Raw genomic sequence first — 20,094 nt, 5'->3', positions numbered from 1 at the left:
ATATCCAGCAATCTTTAGCATTCTCATAAAATGTTATAGTTCCAGGTAAGAGTGCTTGTTATAGTCATTTTCATCACTACTAAAGATATAAGAAATTTGGGTTAACCTGAAGTTTATGCAGATGGTCAAGAAAGAAACTGAGACCTTCAGAGTTTAAAGTGAAACCTGGCTCAAAGGTATAGACTTGCAATCCCAAAATGGAAAATAGAATTAAGAAGGTGTCTTTTTCCTAGGGTGAGGGACTTCAACATGAGGGGGCATATTTTTAAGGTGAAAGGAGAATGATTTTGAAAAAGACTTGAAGGGCATTTTTTTTTTACAGAGAATGGTTTGTGTGTGGAATGAGCTTCCAGAGGAAGTGGTGGGATGTGGGTGAAGTTGCAACGTTCAAAAGGCACTTAGGTAAGTTCATAAATAAATGTTTGGAGGGGTATGGGCCAAACACAAGCAGGTGGGACTAGTTTAGTCTGGGATTATGGTCGGCGTGGACTAATTGGGCCAACCGGTCTGTATCCATGCTGTATGACTCTATGAAAATATTCCAATCCAATTTTACATTTGCATACAAGTTTGCATATGGTCTATTTTCCACATTGCACTACATTAAAAAAATTGTAGCTTTTAAACAAACTAGGATGCAGTGATGGATATGTTTTTTAATGTTATCCCCAGCAATGCTTATCTTGAAAATAAAAAGTTATAAGGACGTAAGATCCAGAAGCAGGAGTAAGCAATTCAGCCCCTCAAGCCTGCATCACCATTTAATGCTCTGGGGTAGTGAATTCCACAGATTCAAAATCCTTTGTGAAAAGTAATTTTTCCTCATTTCTTTTGAATCTGCTACCCCTCAGACTAAAATGATGACGTTTCATTCTAGGTTACCACACAAGAGGAAGAATCTGCTCTACATCAACTTTGTTAGCCCTTTAGGACATTATACACCTCAACTAGATTCATTCTTCTAAACTCAGTGAGTATAGGCCTAAACTGTTCAACCTCTCCTCATAAAAAAAGCCTTTCTTTAATTAATCTAGTGAACCTTCTCTGAACAACCTCCAAAGCAATTACATCCTTCCTCAAGTAACTGGAACAAAAATATATGCAGAGCTCCATATGCTGTCTCATCAATATCTTGTCAAGTTGCAATAATACTTCTCTACGTTTATAAACAATTTCTTTAGCAATAAATTCCAAAACCATGAGCATTCTAAGAAGTAGCTGAGGAAAAAATATTGTTTGTTTTATGAAAAGCAATACTGCATCATGCAATACCTGAAGAGATATACTTACATATGGGACTGTCTCCAGTGTTTCTGTGTTTACAATCATGGGGGCAGGGCTCGCCTGTGTGTAAATAAAAATGTAGTCAGGTCCATTTGCAAAAATTATCACCAGCAAACCACAAGGACAATTTCATAAACTGTCACATTGTTATGCAATAAATATATAGATAGTTCTGCATTTAATGCTTAAATCAGTAAACTTCATAATAAATCAGTTGTAACAAGTGTAAAGTTATTTTTTAAAAATACATTAAACCCAGTTATCAACTTAAAAAGTGCTGAGCATTGTACATTGGAAAACTATTATTATATATCAAATGTCTGCACCAAATATCACATTTTCGTCGTAATATTCAGGAAACATAATGGAAATATGTTATCACTCTTCCTGTATTTTTATAATAAATTGCTTTCATACACTTATGCAATGATTTGATAGCATTTAGCAGGAATGTGAATTACTTGTTGTACTCCTTTTAGCAACAATGAAAAGATTATGAACTTATGACCACTCCACCGTGTTTGGTGATAATGGGTTCAAACATAATTACTTAGCATGAATATGGCAATTATTTAATACAATCCTAAGAAAATTACACAATTCCGGACAATTAAACAAGACAGAATTCCAGAAAATGAAACCCAACGGGACCAACACCCCACAATTCTACGGACTACCAAAATTCCATAAACCAGGAGCCCCCCCTCAGACCTATAGTCTCACTACCTGGAACACCAACTTACAGACTGGCCAAAGAACTACACGCAAGACTGAGGCACCTAGTAGAAGAGTCACAGCACTCCATCCACTCCACCCAGGAATTCCTAAAAATCAACAAAAACAGCAAAATAGAGGAAGACAAAAGCAATGATCTCATTCGACGTAACAGCACTGTTCACCTCCATCAACATCGACCTAGCAAAGGAAACACTCACCACACTTTTAGAAGAGACCATCACACACACACAAACCACCATCAATCACATTACCAACGAAAACATCATGAAGCTAGTGGACCTGTGCCTCACCACCCACTTCACTTTCAACAACATAGTCTACAAACAAACCAACGACACACCCATGGGATCTCCGCTATCAGGATTCATAGCAGAAGCGGTAATGCAAAGGCTAGAACAAACAGCCCTACCAATCATCAAACCAAAAATCTGGGTTCGCTAAGTAGATGACACCTTTGTCATCACAAAACGAAACAAGATAGAAGAGACATTTAATATCATCAACAACACCCTCACATGCATAAAGTTCACCAAGGAGGAAGAAACTGACAACAAACTCGCATTTCTGGACATCACAGTAGAAAGAAAGGACAAGGGAGAATTACAAACCTGCATATACAGAAAACCGACAAACACTGACCAAATACTCAACTACACCAGCAACCATCCTAACACACACAAACGAAGCTGTATCAGAACACTATTCCAACGAGCCACCATACACTGCAGCACAGACGAACTTCAAAAAACAGAGGAGAACCACCTATACGATGTATTCAAGAAGAACGGATACTCAAAAAACACAGTGCGCAGATTCCTCAAGAACAAACCATGACAAGCAGACCAAACACAGCCAGAAACCCTAACCACCTTACCATACATCAAAGAAGTTTCAGAAATGACAGCCAGACTACTGAGACCCCTCAAATCCTAGTAGCACACAAACCCACCAACACTCTCAAACAAAAACTAACAAACTTAAAAGACCCAGTACAATCCATGGACAAAACCAACGTCATCTACAAAATTCCATGCAAGGACTGCCACAAACACTACGTAGGACAAACAGGAAGAAAGTTAGCCACCAGGATACATGAACACCAGCTAGCCACAAAAAGACACGACCCTCTCTCCCTCGTAGCCCTACACACGGATGAAAAAAACCACCATTTTGACTGGGACAACACATCTATCCTGGGACAACACATCTATCCTGGGACAGGCTAAGCAAAGACATGCCAGAGAATTCCTAGAGGCCTGGCACTCCAACCACAACGCCATAAACAAACACATAGATCTAGATGCCATCTATCAACCCCTCAGAAAACGAACAGGAAATGACATCACCACAAACCCCAGGAACCCCATCCAGGAGAAGGATATAAATAGAAAGCAGGAGACAACAGCTTCGCTTCACTTGGAGGTCGCCACTGACGATGTTACCTAGCCAGGTAATGAAACGTCTGGATATCAAATCTACAGCTCAGCGAGCAAACCTACACCCTAAATCTCAACCTGAGCTACAAACCTTGCAATTTAATACAAAGATAATGAGACTGAACATGTTGGAGAAAGGGGAGATGGCACCACAGTTCACCAACAGAGACCTGGCAGATGGCGTGATCCAGAGGAATGGTGTCCTCTTCCTGGAGGACCGGCTACCTGACTCTGCCAGCCTGAACCAAGGTTGCCACCTGGGTCAGTATCATCTCCACATTGAGGGGTAACAGCCAACAGTGTAGGAAGAAGGTAAATTACTTCCTCCACTCAAACATAGCAAGTGCCACACTCTTCTCTCTGCTATCTCATACATATTTGATTTCTAATACTGCACCCAACTCTCACCAAGGCTCATGCTCTGCCATTCTCACTGTTGCATACAACACCTCCCTTCCCTCATTCTCTCCCATCCACCCCGACCCCACCAACCTCCCACACTACAAACTCTGCACATCCTCTGTGCTATATCCTTCACCCCTTGTTACATCTCATCACGTGCCCCATTCAAATCAGCCTGAACAGCCATGCCATCCACTGTAGTCTTGAACAGTGACCCCCATTTTTTCAATATAGGACAAAACCGCACACGACAATGCAGACAGAGTTGTACAGATGGAGGAATTCTAGACATCCATGACCTCATTCTCTGTTTGGTTAGAATTCTAGCCTTCACAGGAGAAGACTGGGACCACTCCTGTGGGGATGCAAAAACATTTGTGTTCTGTCAAACAAGTAATTATCACACTCCATTCCACAGCAACTCTCACGATTCCACGGTCACACTCAATCATTGCACACCATTTTTACCCATTCTCTCTCTCGTACAGATTCTGTTAGGCTAGCTACAACCTCAGGCTCAGCTCTGAGGACAAAAGTATTGAGGCACCAGAAAAAACTATCAACAGTATGTATCCTGCATCCCTTAACAACCCACATACAGACACTTCACAGAAGAACTGTAAACATACAGTGTGCAGGTACAAGATCCAGTGAGCATTTCACTACAACAGCTCCACTGCTGGCCAAGAAAGAAACACGATTAAGTCACTTGCACTCAGAGGACTGCTGAAGGCCAGGTATCTCCTCATCCACAGGTAGAGATGGCCTTGCAATGCAGGCAATCAAGAACTTCATCCAAATGTGCAGGGCAGAGCAGCACTAGCAAACAGGTATGTGGGCACAATGGTCCTCATTGCCCAGAAGCTGCAGCAATGCAGTGAATCATGTGACCACCTGTCTGCCTCCATGTGGAAAGGTTGATAGCTGCCATGAAGAATCAGATCCAACATCTCCAGGGGCTGCTGGAGATTCACACATATTTTCATTCCATCGTCTTACACATTGGTCACGAGGACTGAAGATTGGTGGCAAGATAAGGGAACCTTGACAACAGTCCAGGTGCCCATTCCTCTCAAGGAGACGTGGTGGTGCAGGACTCACCTGGCCAGAGGTTGAACCACATGAACCTCATAAATCTCCTCTCAGGACATTTTCCAAGGTGGTCAGGTTTTCCACTCCCACACTACATGCCCCCTTCAGATTCATGGAAATTCAAAATGAGGAAGATCAATTTGCCTTCAGCAAGACTCCCATGTCAAGACTAATTCATTTGTGGCATGTGGGCTTCACTGTAAGCCAGCATTTATTGCCTGTTCCCTAGTTGCCCTTGAAAAGGTGATGTTGAGCTGTTTTCTGAATGCAAGACCCGCAAGGTTGCCCCACCAAACTTCCAGGTTCAACAGCTGAGCAAATTCCCCCCATTCCAACTGCAAAATCAAGGAATATACTAAGACATGGTGGGAAGGAAGGAAGAAAATTTATCGAGGGCACTTTGATGTGATGGGAGAAAAAGGCTTGTATATGACTGAGTTTATGCGTAAATGCTCCATCTGTTAACTTTCATATGTTTGAGAATCTCTTTAGGTGCTAGATGCATCTTCTGACCATCCAGCAGCCCATCATAGTCACATGAGGCTCCATGATGGAGGTCAGTACTGAGAGCCTACTATGCAATCTGGAAGCAGGAGGAACAATGTGTACACATGGCATTAGGTCATGGTGATACCTTTGTCCTTCCACATCCAACATTTGTAATGTTCAGCTCCCTCTATATGCTAAGATGTAGCTGTTAAAGAGTTGCCCAGCAATGGCAACTGCTGTAGCATGGTCAGCAAATAGGAAGTCTGGATGCCTGAGTGGGGACCATTGTACGGGCCTGTGACTAATTTTCTTCCCCTTGACAGTCCTGAGATTGGTGTTTGCAGCAGTGTCCTCCCTTGAAGTTGATTCACTTGCCTCACTAATTTCAAATGCATTCGCAGCCATTTTCACCCTTGTGATTTTCATCATGATAGAAGGTGACAATAGCAGCCCTTCAGCCATTGGCTTCCAACCGAAGTCTGAATATACTGGCAATTCCCCTAAACATCCATATCCCCTTTCTAGAGCTCATCCTATAAATCCCACAGGATTCAACTTACCCAGATCTCCAACCAACTTGACTAGATATTCTTACACATATTTTCCAGCTAGTCCCTAGAATATGGGGTGACCATACCTGTTGTGGTCACTCACTACCCACCTCCTCACTATCTGTGAACATCCTATCTGATTCTACCACACATTTCGCCATAGCCTACATTGCTCACACGCCTATAACATATAACCCAATGTTTGCCACAAAATTAGTTTTATTCAGTTGTCTTAAATGGTTTTCAAAGTTACAACTCGCAGGAGAAGCTCTATCTGTTATGTACCCTTCCATTGTGATACATGAGATATTCAGTACCATCACCGAAGTAACTTAAAGGCTTTTCTTGCCGGTAACCATGTTAATAATAAAATGGGGATGGCTAACATATGTTTCAGTTTGTCTCAGTTACATGTGCCTTGAATAGGCTTTTTTTTTTTCTGTGTTGTCATGCCACTATTACAATTTTAGCAGTGGGCAGATTGTAACTGGTGCATTTGATTATTCAATGCTTACTGCATAATCCTAGACCTGATTCAAGCATAAAGTGTTAACATCCACAATCAATTCCCATTCATTTCCAAGCTATGAAATTATTGCTTTGAAATTTCAAGACTTCACTGAAGTATTTGAATCTGAACACCAAATACAGTTTAACCATTAACCTACAATCACATAACTGGAGTCAAGACCATTGGCACAATTGCTAATATACAAATAATTGGAGAACAAAATATAATCATAATCACTGAATGCAGGCTCTACAATGTAGGATTTAACTGTTGCATTAAAAACACATTGACAGCCTGCCTTTTACTGAAAAATAATTCTTAGCCAGAATGCAGCTTTTTGGAGAGAACAAGAAAAGGATTTCAACTCCTGGACTAGGACTTGCAGTTAATATTGGGAATAATGTTATGCTAATGTAAATTATAATTTAACAATTCTAAACATTGGACCTGTGCATGTGTCAATTGCCAAAATGCAGTCTTGCAATGAAAATAATCCTTTAAAAGCATCAAGAAAAACCACATTTACCTTAAACAGCTAAACAAAATTAACAGTCTGAGAAGGGAGTTAGTTAGTTAAAATACAAAGCTATTTTACAAGTGGAGATATATAATTTGTATCATTTACTGAGAATAAATGATATCTACTTTTGCTAAATTTAATACATGGACAAAAATATATTATAGATTAGGTCTCTATTGCAATAAAGCATAATAATTATCTATCCAGTGTTTATTGTCAATTGTATGGATAAATCAATGAAATCCTATTGAAAGGACATTTGCCCTTGCAAATAAAAATAAAGAATGCAGATATTGGAAATCTGAAACAAAAACAACAGTCTGACCAAAGGTTGCTGGATTCAAATGTTAACACTGTTTCTCTCTCTACAGATGCTGCCAGCTGTGTTTTTCCAGCAATTTCTTCTTTTCTTTCATTTACGCTCATAGAGCGCCTTTCATGACCTTAGGATAATCAAAAGCACTTTGAAGTACTTTTGAAGCACACGCCAATGAAGTACTTTTTGAAATGTAGTCAAGTTTTATTGTAGTTTATGTAACAACCAAACTGCACATCGCAGTTGCTTACAAACAGCAATGTGCTAATGATCAAATCATTTTATTTTTACTGATGTTGACAGAACATAAATATTCCTGAAGAAGGGCTTATGCCCGAAACGTCGATTCTCCTGTTCCTTGGATGCTGCCTGACCTGCTGCGCTTTTCCAGCAACACATTTTCAGAACATAAATATTGGCCAGGTCACCAGCAGATTATTTCCTCGCACTTTTCAAAATAGTACCATTTAACTTTTACATCCACTTGAGAAGGATAATAAATCCTTTGTTTCGTATTTCACCAAAAACAAATGCCTGTAACCATGTGGAAGTACTACATTAGAATGTGAGCTTCGATTAATATGCTGATGACTCTAGATTTGGACTTGAACTTACTAACAATACCAAAGTCGAGATTATTGGTTTGACACGTTTTAGAAAGTTTCACAGGCAATTGACTTAAGGAATACCGAAGACAATTATAAACAAAGAAGTACATAAAAAAAGGCTGCATTTAATATAGTGCATGTCACAATCACTGGATGATCAATAGCACTTCTCAGCCAATTCATTACATACGAAATGTCGCCGCAGTTGTAGCATAGGAAAAGCAGCAACTAATTTGTCCGCAGTGAGTTCCCACAAATAGCGAAGTGATAATGACCCCAGTAAAAGACTAAGGTATGATAATAATATTACGAGAGTAGAACTCCACAAGCCCAGGGGAATACTGGGTTCAATTCGCACCATGCATCTGGTGCAAATTCAATTAACATATGCAATATAAGGCTAGCCTCGGTAACAAGTCATCAATCGTTGACCATCCGGTTCATTGTGATACCTGTTAAAAAGAAAATCTATTATCTTTACCTTATCAGCCTAGACATGACTACTGAAACATAGGAATGTGGTTGATTCAATTTAGTGATCACTGAACTAGTCAAGTAAACCACTGGATCCAAGGAACAATTCGGGACAGGCAGAATATGCTAGCAATTAAGGCCTTTAAGTGGTCAATTAAAGGACATCAACTTGCCATTTCTCCAATCACCTGTCAATCTGGGAAAAACTGGAAGCATGGAATTCAGACAATAGGATGGGGCCTCTGAAAGCCCCTCCCTGCCTTTGCCTTGGACCTCCCTGATACGGCTTTCCCCACTAACCCAAACCATGAGATGACAAAGAAAGAAACTTAACGATCTCACCAATGGATCCCCAAGTATAAGGTCTTGTCCAGTAGCTTTAGGAATTAGAAGATTCCAACCTTTCACTGGCTATTTCTGTTTAAGAGCCCTCGCTCGCCTGTTAGGCCTTAAAGAGCTGAATGGCAGATGATTAGGTGAACCGTTCTGCCAGTGCAGGTGCCGTGTTAGTCACCATCAAACATGCCCTCTCCACACATAGAACAAAAAGGGAACATTCCAGCCGGTGTTACAGTTCCAGTTCTGAAGGGCCTATGCCCGAAACGTTGATTCTCCTGCTCCTCGGATGCTGCCTGACTGGCTGTGTTTTTCTAGCACCACACACTTCGACTCTGATCTCCAGCATCTGCAGACCTTATTTTCTCCAACAATTTTCCAGCAAACTTCAACAACTTGCTTGGACATTTCATTCCAAAGAAAGTTCTCTTACCATTTTAGGAATTCCTAACTCTCGTGTCCTAGTGAGTTTTGAGAAGATTTGTAGCTCAGGTTGAGGTTCTGGATGTGGTTTGCTCACTGAGCTGGAAGCTCCTTCCTAACTGCTAATAGAAGCTGCATATTAACCTTATAAGGATCTGAACCAGGGCTCCTCAGTCCTTTTGTGCTTCAGATTTCAAAGCATTTCCCTATTTAGAGAATAGTCTGTGCCTCTATTATTCCTACCAAAGTGCGTAAACCTCACACCTTCCCACATTATATTCCACCTGTTACCTTCTTGTACACTTTTCTAGCCTGTCATCTGCAGTCTCCTCAACCCTACCCATCCTCCACATATCTTTGTGTCATCTGTAAACTTGACAACAATGCCCTCAGTTCCTTCATCCAAATCAGTAACGTTGTGTTCCCAAGGCTGACCCCTGAAGAATTCCATTAGTCACTGACTGCCATCCTGAAAAATATTCCCTTATCCCACTCTCTGCCTTCTGTCAGTCAGCCAATTTTCTATTCATGCTAATACCTTGCCCCTAATATCACGGGCTCTTGTTATATGTAGCATTATTCTGTGTGGCACTTTGTCGAAGGTCTTCTAGAAATGCAAACAGATCAGGTCCATTGCCTCTGCTTTGTCTAATTTGCTCATCACTTCCTCAAAGAATTGTAACAGATCTGTCAGGCATGACCTTCCTTTGACAAAGCCATGCTGACTCAATCCTATTTTACCAAGCACTTCCAATGTCCAAGGGTCCAAGTCCACCCTTACCTCTCTCTTGCCTTTTATATATTTAAAAAAACACTTGGAATGTTAAGAGTCTTACAGCATGGAAACAGATTCTTTAGTCCAAGCAGATTAGAGTGGTGTTGGAAAAGCACAGCAGGTCAGACAGCATCCGAGGAGCAGGAAAATTGACGTTTCGGGAAAAAGCCCTTCATCAGGAAAGAAGACAGGGAGCCTTCGGGGTGGCGAGATAAATGGGGGGGGGGGGGAATGGACTGGGGCGAAGGTAGCCAAGAGTACAATAGGTGGATGGAAGTCGGGATGAAGATGATAGGTCAGAGAGGAGGGTGGAGCGGATAGATGGGAAGGGAGATTGGCAGGTAGGACAGGTCATGAGGATGGTGCTGAGCTGGAAGGTTGGAACTGGGGTAAGATGGGGTGGGGGGAAGAGAAATGAGGAAACTGGTGAAGTCCACATTGATGCCCTGGGGTTGAGGTGTTCCCAGGCGGAAGATGAGACGTTCTTCCTCCAGGCGTCAGGTGGTGAGGGAGTGGCGGTGGACGAGGCCAAGGCCCTGCATTTCCTCAGCAAGGTGGGAGGAGGAGTTGAAATGTGGGCCACAGGGTTGGGGTTGATTGGTCTGGGTGTTCTGGAGATGTTCCCTGAAGCACTCTGCTAGGAGGCGTCCAGTCTCCCCAAAGTAGAAGAGATCGCATCGGGAGCAACAGATACAATAAATGACATTGGTGGATGAGCAGGTGAAACTTTGATTGACATGGAAGGCTCCTTTTGGGCCTTGGATGGAGGTGAGGCAGGAGGTGTGGGCAGAGGTTTTGCAATTCCTGCGGTGGCAGGGGAAAGTGTCACAAGGGGAGGGTGAGTTGTTGGGAGGGCGTGAACCTGACCAGGTAGTCACGGAGGGAACGGTCTTTGCGGAAAGTGGAAAGGGGTGGGAAGGGAAATATATCCCTGGTGGTGAGGTCTGTTTAGAGGTGGCAGAAACGTCTGCAAATGATGTGGTTTATGCAAAGGTTGGTAGGGTGGAAGGTGAGGACCGGGGGGGGGGGTTGTGTCCTTGTTACAGTTGGAGGGGTGGGGTTTCAGGGCGGAGTTGCAGGATGTGGATGAGATGCATTGGAGGGCACCTTCAACCAACCACGTGGGAAGGGAAATTGTGTTTCTTTAAAGAAGGAAGCCATCTAGTATGTTCTGTGGTCGAACTGGTCCTCCTGGGAGCAGATATGGCAGAGGCAGAGGAATTGGGAATATGAGACAGCATTTTTGCAGAAGGTAGGGTGGGAAGAGGAATAAAGTGAGTGAAATAGCTTCCTTTTGTAATGGAACATCTACAAGTGTGATGTTAGACAGTTCTTCATTATGAATCTGAATCTTACAGTGTGATAATTAAGTGTTTCTTCAGAGACATTCAGTTTACACACTCCCTAGAAGATTCAGCATTGCCTGTTTCTAGTTGGACCAAGAACATACTGATCAAGGAAGCTCTCCTGAACTCAGTTCATAAATTCCTCCCCCTGCTTACCTTACACTGCAACAAAATTCGAACAAATATTTGGATAGGAAAATTGAAACAAATTACTGCACAAAGTGCTGGAGCGCTCAGCTGGTTTGATAACATCTGTGGCTACAGAAGAAAAGTTAATGCTTTGAGTCTGATGAAACTTTTCTTTGAACTTATGGCCTCACTATTTGAACGCCTCAAGAATACCCAAATATTGTAATCTTGCTCTTTTTGAATGAATGAATTTATTGCCACTTGTACTCTACAATGAACAACATAGTAAAATGCAGTGAAAAGCTTCAACTGACATCACAATCTGGCACCATTTAGAATAGTTTAAGAATAAACAGATACAGCTGAAAAAGAGTTCATCTTTGATCCTCTGCTTCTGCCCTGGGTCCTGAGCCACCTGACTAATGACACCTGTACCACCACTCCTCTGACAGACCTATCAACGTTGTGGTTGCCACACTTCAGGCACCATCTTTTTGTTACTGGGCCCACCTCGCCGACAGGCCACCAATGCCATGTCCCATGCTGGACCCACAGTCACTCCACACTCAGGAGCCCCAGTTCTGCGGCCACCTTGCCGATAACGAAGAGACCCCGCTCCAGACCTACCACAACTAGGAGTCCCTGGCTTCACTGTCAGGACAGGCCACCGCCTCACCAAGAGTCCTGCTCAGGCTGCCCTCCTCGACTATGCCACCTTCTCTGTGCTCGGCAGGAAGATGAAGAAAAAGAAAAAGAAAGAAGGCAAAAAGGGTAAGGAAAGAAGGGAAGAAACAGGAGGGGCTCTACCACGGACGGGTCCTTTCTGTCTTTGCAACCACAAGCTCAGCTTCTGTTTTCAACATAGCAATTTCTTTGCCAATCAGTACTCAGCCCATCTCCTTCGGTATTACCAGTATTCTCTACTTTTAAGCCTGGTTCCCTATTGGCACCCAATCATTTCCCATTGTGGAGGTATATTCATCAAGTCTAAGGCTGGATTGACAAATGTAACAAATTGCAAATATGTTGCATTTTGTAGCTTAAGTCCTGAAGAAGGGCTTATGCCCGAAACGTCGATTCTCCTGTTCCTTGGATGCTGCCTGACCTGCTGCGCTTTTCCAGCAACACATTTTCAGCTCTGATCTCCAGCATCTGCAGTCTTCACTTTCTCCTCCTTTTGTAGCTTCAAGCAAAGCACAGCTAAACCCAAAACTCTATGACTTGTCAAACTGTACAATTGATATGGTGTGTATCTCGTTGAAAATCAGAGGAAATTCCAAATCATTAAAACCCAAGTGTTCAATTTCTTTGCTTCAACATATGTCCATATTTATTCTGCAAACTGACTCTGTAAATTTGTCTCAGCCTCAATATTATTAGTGGCGTAATAGTGTATTTGCAGAAGTTATTATAAATGTAAACTTGAAATTTATATTAGATTTTAATGTGTTATTTTAGACATGGAGACTAAACACCTAAGTAAAACCTATGTTTTAAAGCTTGGAGTGACATTGCTTGTTGACTTGTGATCTTCCTTACAATTACACTTTCACTTACAATTCAAGCATTTGGAGATTAGAACCACAGAAAATTTACAGCACAGAAAGAGCCCAGCATGTCTGCAACAGCTGAATGAACTTGATGCAAAGTCTGATTTCAGACACTGAATAAATAATCTTGTTTAACATCATCATTTAGTACTGAGTGAGTTCTGAGTTGTCTGAGAAACTATCCCTCAAATGAGATACCAATCTGAGGCCATACTTCTGTCACAGGAGTTCAGGTTTATGTTAAAGCTTCTGTGGAACTGTGAAGTACAGAAAGTTCTCCCAGTATCCAGGTCCACATTAATCCTAAATCCATTGTTACCAAAAACAGATTAATTGGAGATATGGAGGCAAAGTCCTATTTTAACGTTGAGGATACTGTTCACCATGTTGCATGGGGTTACAAGGGAAAGATAAAGTCTGCATAGTCCAACCGGATCATGGGGCTGCTTTCCCATTAGAAAGAGATGACTGGTGATTGAGTTTAACTTCAGGGTCACCAGGCCTCAGACGAAGGAGAGGTTGAGAAGCAAAGTCCTTCATGGTAACCTCAGCTAGTGTGGGAATTGAAACCATGTTGTTGGCATCACTCTGCATTTCAAACCAATTGTCCAGCCAACTGAGTGGACTGACCCAATTATTGCCATGCTAAATAGGACAGGTTCAAAACAGATCCAGTGAATCAAAAGTGAGCATCCATAATATATTACAGACCACCAGCAAAAGCATCACCTTGGGTTGCAGCATATCATTCTATCATCTTCATGTAGCCAACGGTTCAATCCTAGTTTAGTAAGGTGTGTAGAATAGTATGTTAGCAACTCTACCAGAATATTTAAAAATTGTGTGAAGACCTGATGAAGGTGCAACAATATTCTTGCCAATAGCTGAAGAATATGGTTTAGACTATGCTGGTGACATAAAAGACCACAGAATCAACAGATCACACTAGGAGTAAACAGTGGCGGAAACTTCAACAACTAACCAGGAGTAGAGATTTCACAAACATACTTATTCTCAAGATATGGGTGCCTAAAAGAAAAGGTTGACACATTTGTAACTATCTTCAGCCAGAAGTACTGAATGAATAATCCTGCTAAGATCCCTACTATCACAGATGTCAATCATCAGATAAATTAATTAATTCATCTTGATATCAAGAAAAGGTTGAATGGTATGGGCCCCGACATCATCCTGCCAATAGTAGAGTATCTGTGTGTAAAACAAGTTGCAACATTATCCAAGTTTTGCAGTGTAGTTACAACAATGATATTTACCCAACAGTGTAGAAAATGTCCTAGATTTGTCCTATTTAAAAAAAGCAGAACAAATCTAAGTCAGCCAGTTAGTGTCCTATAAATCTGATCTCAAACATCAATAAAGTGATTGAGGTTGTCATCAACAAAGCTGTTTAGCAGCACTTACTCAATAACTGACTGTTCACCAATGTTAATTTGGTTTCTGTCTTTTTTCTTGGCTTCAGGTTTCATTACACTCTTGATCTAAACATGGACTTTACAGAGGAATTCCAGAGGTGAGGAGAGAGTGTCTGAAATCAGCGCAACATTCGATTAAGTGTGGCAGCCAAGGAACCAAATCAAAGTCAATCAGATTCAAAGAAAACGATGATAGAGGTTATTGGAGCTAATTCACTTCACCCCTAAGGACATCACTGCACGTGGCCTTCAAAGAAATGTCCTAGGTCCAACTTTTAGCTGCTTCATCAACAAACGTCTGTCTATTTAAAAGGTCAGAAGTGGGGAAGTTCAACCATAATTGCATTGCGCTCACTACCACTAGCAATTGCTCAGTTACTGTGGTTGCCCATGTTAGTTTGCAAAAAAAACTGGACAACAGTTAGGCTTGAGCTAAGTGGCAAGTAATGATCATGCTGCACAATTGCTCAGCAATGACCATTCAAAAAACAGAGATTTAACCACCTCCTCTTGATACATAAACTTTGCTGAACCCCCATGATCAAATTAACCAAACCTGCCATACAAAGACTGTGGCTACAACCCCAAATTAAAGACTGGAAATTCTACGCAAATATTTCACTTGCTCGCTTCTCAAAGCAGACAATATGCTGCAAGGTTTGGTGTGTGTTATAGAGTCATACAGCATGGAAACAAGTCCCTCAGCCCAACTCAACCATGCCGACCAGTTTCCTAAACTGAATTAGTCCCATTTGTTTGCATTTGGCCCATATCTCTCCAAACCTTTGGAATCCATCTAACTGTCCAAATGTCCTTTAAATGTTATAATTGTACACGACTTTTTAACTTCCTGTGGCAGCTCATTCTATATACACACCAACTTGTGTGTGAAAAAGTTGCCCCTCAGGTCAGTTTTAAAACTTTCTTCTCTCATGGGGACCTATGCCCTCTAGTTTTGGACTCCCCTACCCTGGAGAAAATACCTTGTCTATTTACCTTATCTATGCCCCTCATGATTTTATAAACGGTTATGAAGGTCACCCTTCAGACTCCTATACTCCAAGGAAAAAAGTCTCAGTATATACAGACTGTCGTTATAACTTAAATCTTCCAGCCTCGGTAACATCCTTATAAATCATTTTTGCACCCTTTCTGGTTTAATAACATCATTCCTATTGCAAGCGACCAGAATTGTACGCAGTACTCCAAATATGGCCTTAGCAATGTCTTGTACAGCTGTGACATGACGTCCCAACTCCTGTACTCAATGCTCTGATCGCTGATGACAAGTCTGCCAACTGCCTTCTTCACCACCCAACCTGCAACGGCACTTTCAAGGAACTATGTACCTATACTCCCCACATATGTATTATTAACTGTGTAAATCCTCCCCTGGCCAGTCTTACCAAAATGCAACACCTTGCAATTGTCTGAATGGAACTCCATTTGTCATTTCTTGGCCCACTGGTCCAGTTGATCAAGATCCCATTGAACTTTCTGCCATTCCACTATACTAACAATTTTCGTGTCATCCACAAACTTACTAACCACGTCTCCTATATTCTCATCCAAACTGTTTATATAGACGATGAACAACACTGGACACTGGATCAATCCTTGCAGCACACTACTAGTCACAGGCCTCCAGCCTCTACAATAACCCTCTACCACCACCCTTTGTCTCCTATCATCAAGCCAATTTTGAATCCAGTTGGCTACCTCTCCCTTGATCCCATGTGCTCAAACCTTACCACCCAGTCTATGATGTAGACCTATGTTGAAGGCCATACTAAAGCCTACAGAGTCAACATCTACCACTCTGCCTTCATCTATCTCCTTGGTCACCTCTTCAAAAAACTCAATCAAATTTGAGAGACACAATTTCCCATGCTGAATATCCCTAATCAGTCCTTGTCTTTCCAAATGTGTGTAGATCTTGTCTTTCAGAATCCCCTCCAACAACTTATCCACTACAGACATTAGGCTAACCGGTCTGCAGTTCCCTGTCTTTTCCTTGTTGCCTTTCTTAAATAATGGCACAACATTAGTCACCCTCCAGTCTTCTCACACTTCACATGTGGCTGTCGATGATACAAATATCTCTGTTTGGGCCTTGCAATTTCATCCCTAGCATCTCACAATGACCTAGGATACACTTGATCAGATCCCAGCGATTTATCTACCTTTATATGTTTTAAGACCTTCAGCACTTCCTCTTCCATAGGATGGACTCTCACTATTTATTTTCCCTAGATCCCAGGCTTACATGTACTTTCTCTACAATAAACATTGACAAGAAATATTCATTTCAGATCTCATCCATCTCCTGTGGTTCCACACATAGTCAACCTCATTGAACTTTAAGGAGCCCTATTCTCTCCCTAGTTACTTGTTTGCTTTTAAAATACTTGAAGAATTTCTTTGGATTATCCTTTACATTATCTGCCAAAGCTATCTTATTTCCCCTTTATGCCCTCCTGATTTTCCTCTTAAGTGTATTCCTACACTCCCTATGCTCCTTAAGGGATTTACTTGACTACTTGGCATTTTCCTCATCCTTTTTCTTGACTAGAGTTTTAATATCTCTCATCGTCCAGTGTTTGCTATTTCTGCCAGCCTTGTCCTTCATACTGTGCCACCGTGGGCGGCACGGTGGCACAGTGGTTAGCACTGCTGCCTCACAGCGCCAGAGACCCGGGTTCAATTCCCGCCTCAGGCGACTGACTGTGTGGAGTTTGCACGTTCTCCCCGTGTCTGCGTGGGTTTCCTCCGGGTGCTCCGGTTTCCTCCCACCATCCAAAGATGTGCAGGGTCAGGTGAATTGGCCATATTAAATTGCCTGTAGTGTTAGGTAAGGGGTAACTGTAGGGGTATGGGTGGGTTCCGCTTCGGCGGGTCGGTGTGGACTTGTTGGGCCGAAGGGCCTGTTTCCACACTGTAATCTAATCTAATCTAATCTAATCTAATCTAATAGGCAAATGCTGGCCCTGAACTCTTTCTTATGTCACTTTTTAAAAGCCTCTCATTTGCCAGATATCCCTGTACCTGCAAACAGCCTCCTCCAATCTAGTTTTGAAAGTTCCTGTCTAATACCATCAAAATTGGCCTTGTCCAAATTTAGAACTTTAATTGGTGGACTAAACTTATCTTTTTCCATCACTATTTTGATATTAATAGAATTACTGTCACTGGTCCCAAACTGCTTCCCGACTAACACCTTAGTCACTTGCCCTACCTTATTTCCTTAAGAGGAGGTTTGTACCTTCTCTAGTAGGGTCATCTACATATTGATTGAGAAAGTTTTCTTGATCACACTTAAACTCCTCCCCATCCAATCCCTTAACATGATAGCAGTCCCAGTCTATATTTAGAAAATTAAAATCCTCTACTATTACAACTCTATTATTCTTACCTGTGATCTCCCTACATATTCGTTCCTCAATTTCCCACTAATTATTGGGGGGCCTAAAGTACAATCCCACCAAAGTGATCACCCCATTCTTATTTCTTAATTCACCCTTCATATTTCTTAATCCCTCAGGAATATCCTCTCTAAGTACTCCTGTGATGCTTTCCCTAATTAAGTACACACTGCCTCTCCCTTTCCTCCCCTTTGATCCCTCTTATAGCATCTGTACCCTGGAATATTGAGCTGTCAGTCCTGTCCGTCCCGCAGCCATTTTTCTGAAATAGCTATGATTCCAAGTACTATGTTCACATCCATGCCCTGAGTTCATCTGCCTTACCACTGAGGCCTTTTGCATTGAAATAAATGAAGTTTAATACATCAGGATTGCCTCATTCCATGCCATGCTTTTGCCTGCCTTGTCTATTTAACTTGCCCTTTTTAACTTCTGCACGAGCCTGAATTTGTTTTTGTCTCACTACTGTTTAAGGTCCCACCCTAAATCCTAGGTATGATGAAATATTCTCTAATTGTCTGGATGGATGCAGCTCCAACAACTTCAAGAGGCTTGGCATCATTCATGCCAAACAAATCACCTGACCAGTGCTTATGTCCTATATTACACATTGACTCTCATCAGTGGAATAAGGTTATTACGTGTGAAATTTATGTGCTATCTGGAAGACACAAAGTCTATTTCAGTAGGACAGTCTAAACCATAACCTCTATCACCTAACGGGACAAGGAATGCAAGTGCCTGGGAACTACTTGCAAGCTCACCCAGAAGCCACACAACATCCTGACACAGAATAATGTCACTGTTCCTTCACAGTTTCAGGATCAATCCTGAGACTTCCTCACCCTAACTGGTATGTTGTGTACAGGCACCAGATGGGGCTACAGTGTTTCAAGAACGTGGCTCATCGCGATCTACTCAGGAGCAATTAAAGATGGGCAGCAAATGCTGGCCTTGCAAGAGATGCCCCATCCCAAAAACCACCAAAACAAACTCTCTACATCGTTGGAGATGGTCATTGCCTGACTGATGCAGATGTTACTTGTCACTCATAACTCAAGCCTGGATGTTGTCCAGGTCTTGCTGCATATAGACATAACTGCTTCAATATCTGAGAAGTTATGAACAGAGCTGAACATTGCACAACAATCAACAAATATAGTTGTGTGTAGGACACTACCCTGCGAAACTCCAGCACTGATGTCTTGGGGTTGACACAATTGCCTTCTAACAATCACAAACATAAGTATGTAACTTAGCTCACTGAGCTTCAAGGTTTGTTTTCAGACATTGTGTCTCCATACTAGGTAACATCATCAGTGAGAGTGTCCAGTGAAGCACTGATGGTACGTCCCACCTCTCTATAGGTCTTGGTTTCTCAGCGAGCTAACTTACATGCTAATCATCAACCTGAGCTACAAATCTCAAAAATCGCTAATTACAAACATCTTTGTGCAAGATATGACTCCAACTAGCAGAGGCATTTCCCCCTGATTCCCACTGACTCTAGTTTTGGTAGGACTTTGGCCTTGAACCCATACTTGGTCAACTGCTGCTTTTATGTCAGGGGTTTAACTCTCAGCTCACCTGCATTAAATTATCCCTTAGTATCCTTTGTAGCAAGAAGGACCAATAGTTTCTCCATCATAATTAATTGTTAAAATTTCTTTTTCTAAATTATTTACATCCAATACATGTACTTATATATTTTATGACAATGTTTCAAAGTACTTTGCCATCAATGAACTACCTTTTGAAGTGTAACCACTACTGTAATGTAGGAAACATGATAGCTAATTTGCATTCAGAAAACGCCCACAAATGGCAATGTAGTAAAGAATAGGTAGTCTAAATTTGATGTGATGGTGATTGGCCAAAACACTGGAGATAATGCTTGTGTTCCTCTTTGAACTATTACCTTAGGATTATTCATATCCACACCTGTAGACCGTGAGGTATTAGTTTAATGTATTGTCCAAAAGTTGGCACTGCTGACAATGCAATGCACCCTCAGTTCTTGATCACAGTGTCAGCTTTGATGCTTGTGCTCAAGTCCTGGAACCATTATGGTAAGTCTTCTCTGTATTACATCAAGGAGACCATACCAACTCTCCCCAGCACTTCCATCTTATTCTTTCTAACATAGGATGGCCAGTAATGAACACAGTATTTTGGCTGTGACCTAATCAAAAGTTTATGTAGGTTCAGTGCTATTTTCCTGATTTTATGTTTAATAATTCCTTTTATGAAACCCATAAA

The 20,094-nt window shown here is 41.6% G+C and overlaps 1 protein-coding gene across 9 annotated transcripts in view; it reads right to left on the bottom strand.

The window, feature by feature from the left end:
- The window catches only part of dlg2 (discs, large homolog 2 (Drosophila)), a 1,025,979-nt gene that overhangs the window by 579,788 nt on the left and 426,097 nt on the right, over positions 1-20,094 (bottom strand). For all 9 annotated transcript variants that reach the window (XM_043691613.2, XM_043691616.2, XM_087988059.1 and 6 more), the window contains one exon: positions 1,291-1,344. In XM_043691613.2, the coding sequence (XP_043547548.2) occupies positions 1,291-1,344 (54 nt within the window). The remainder of the gene's footprint in view (positions 1-1,290; positions 1,345-20,094) is intronic.

This window comes from Chiloscyllium plagiosum, unplaced genomic scaffold, assembly GCF_037043375.1.
Source record: "Chiloscyllium plagiosum isolate Xiang-an unplaced genomic scaffold, Cpla_swu_hap1 HiC_scaffold_6, whole genome shotgun sequence".
NCBI classification, from domain to species: domain Eukaryota; kingdom Metazoa; phylum Chordata; class Chondrichthyes; order Orectolobiformes; family Hemiscylliidae; genus Chiloscyllium; species Chiloscyllium plagiosum.
Note: the sequence above shows the minus strand (reverse complement) of the source record. Positions and strands in the feature narration are given on the sequence as shown.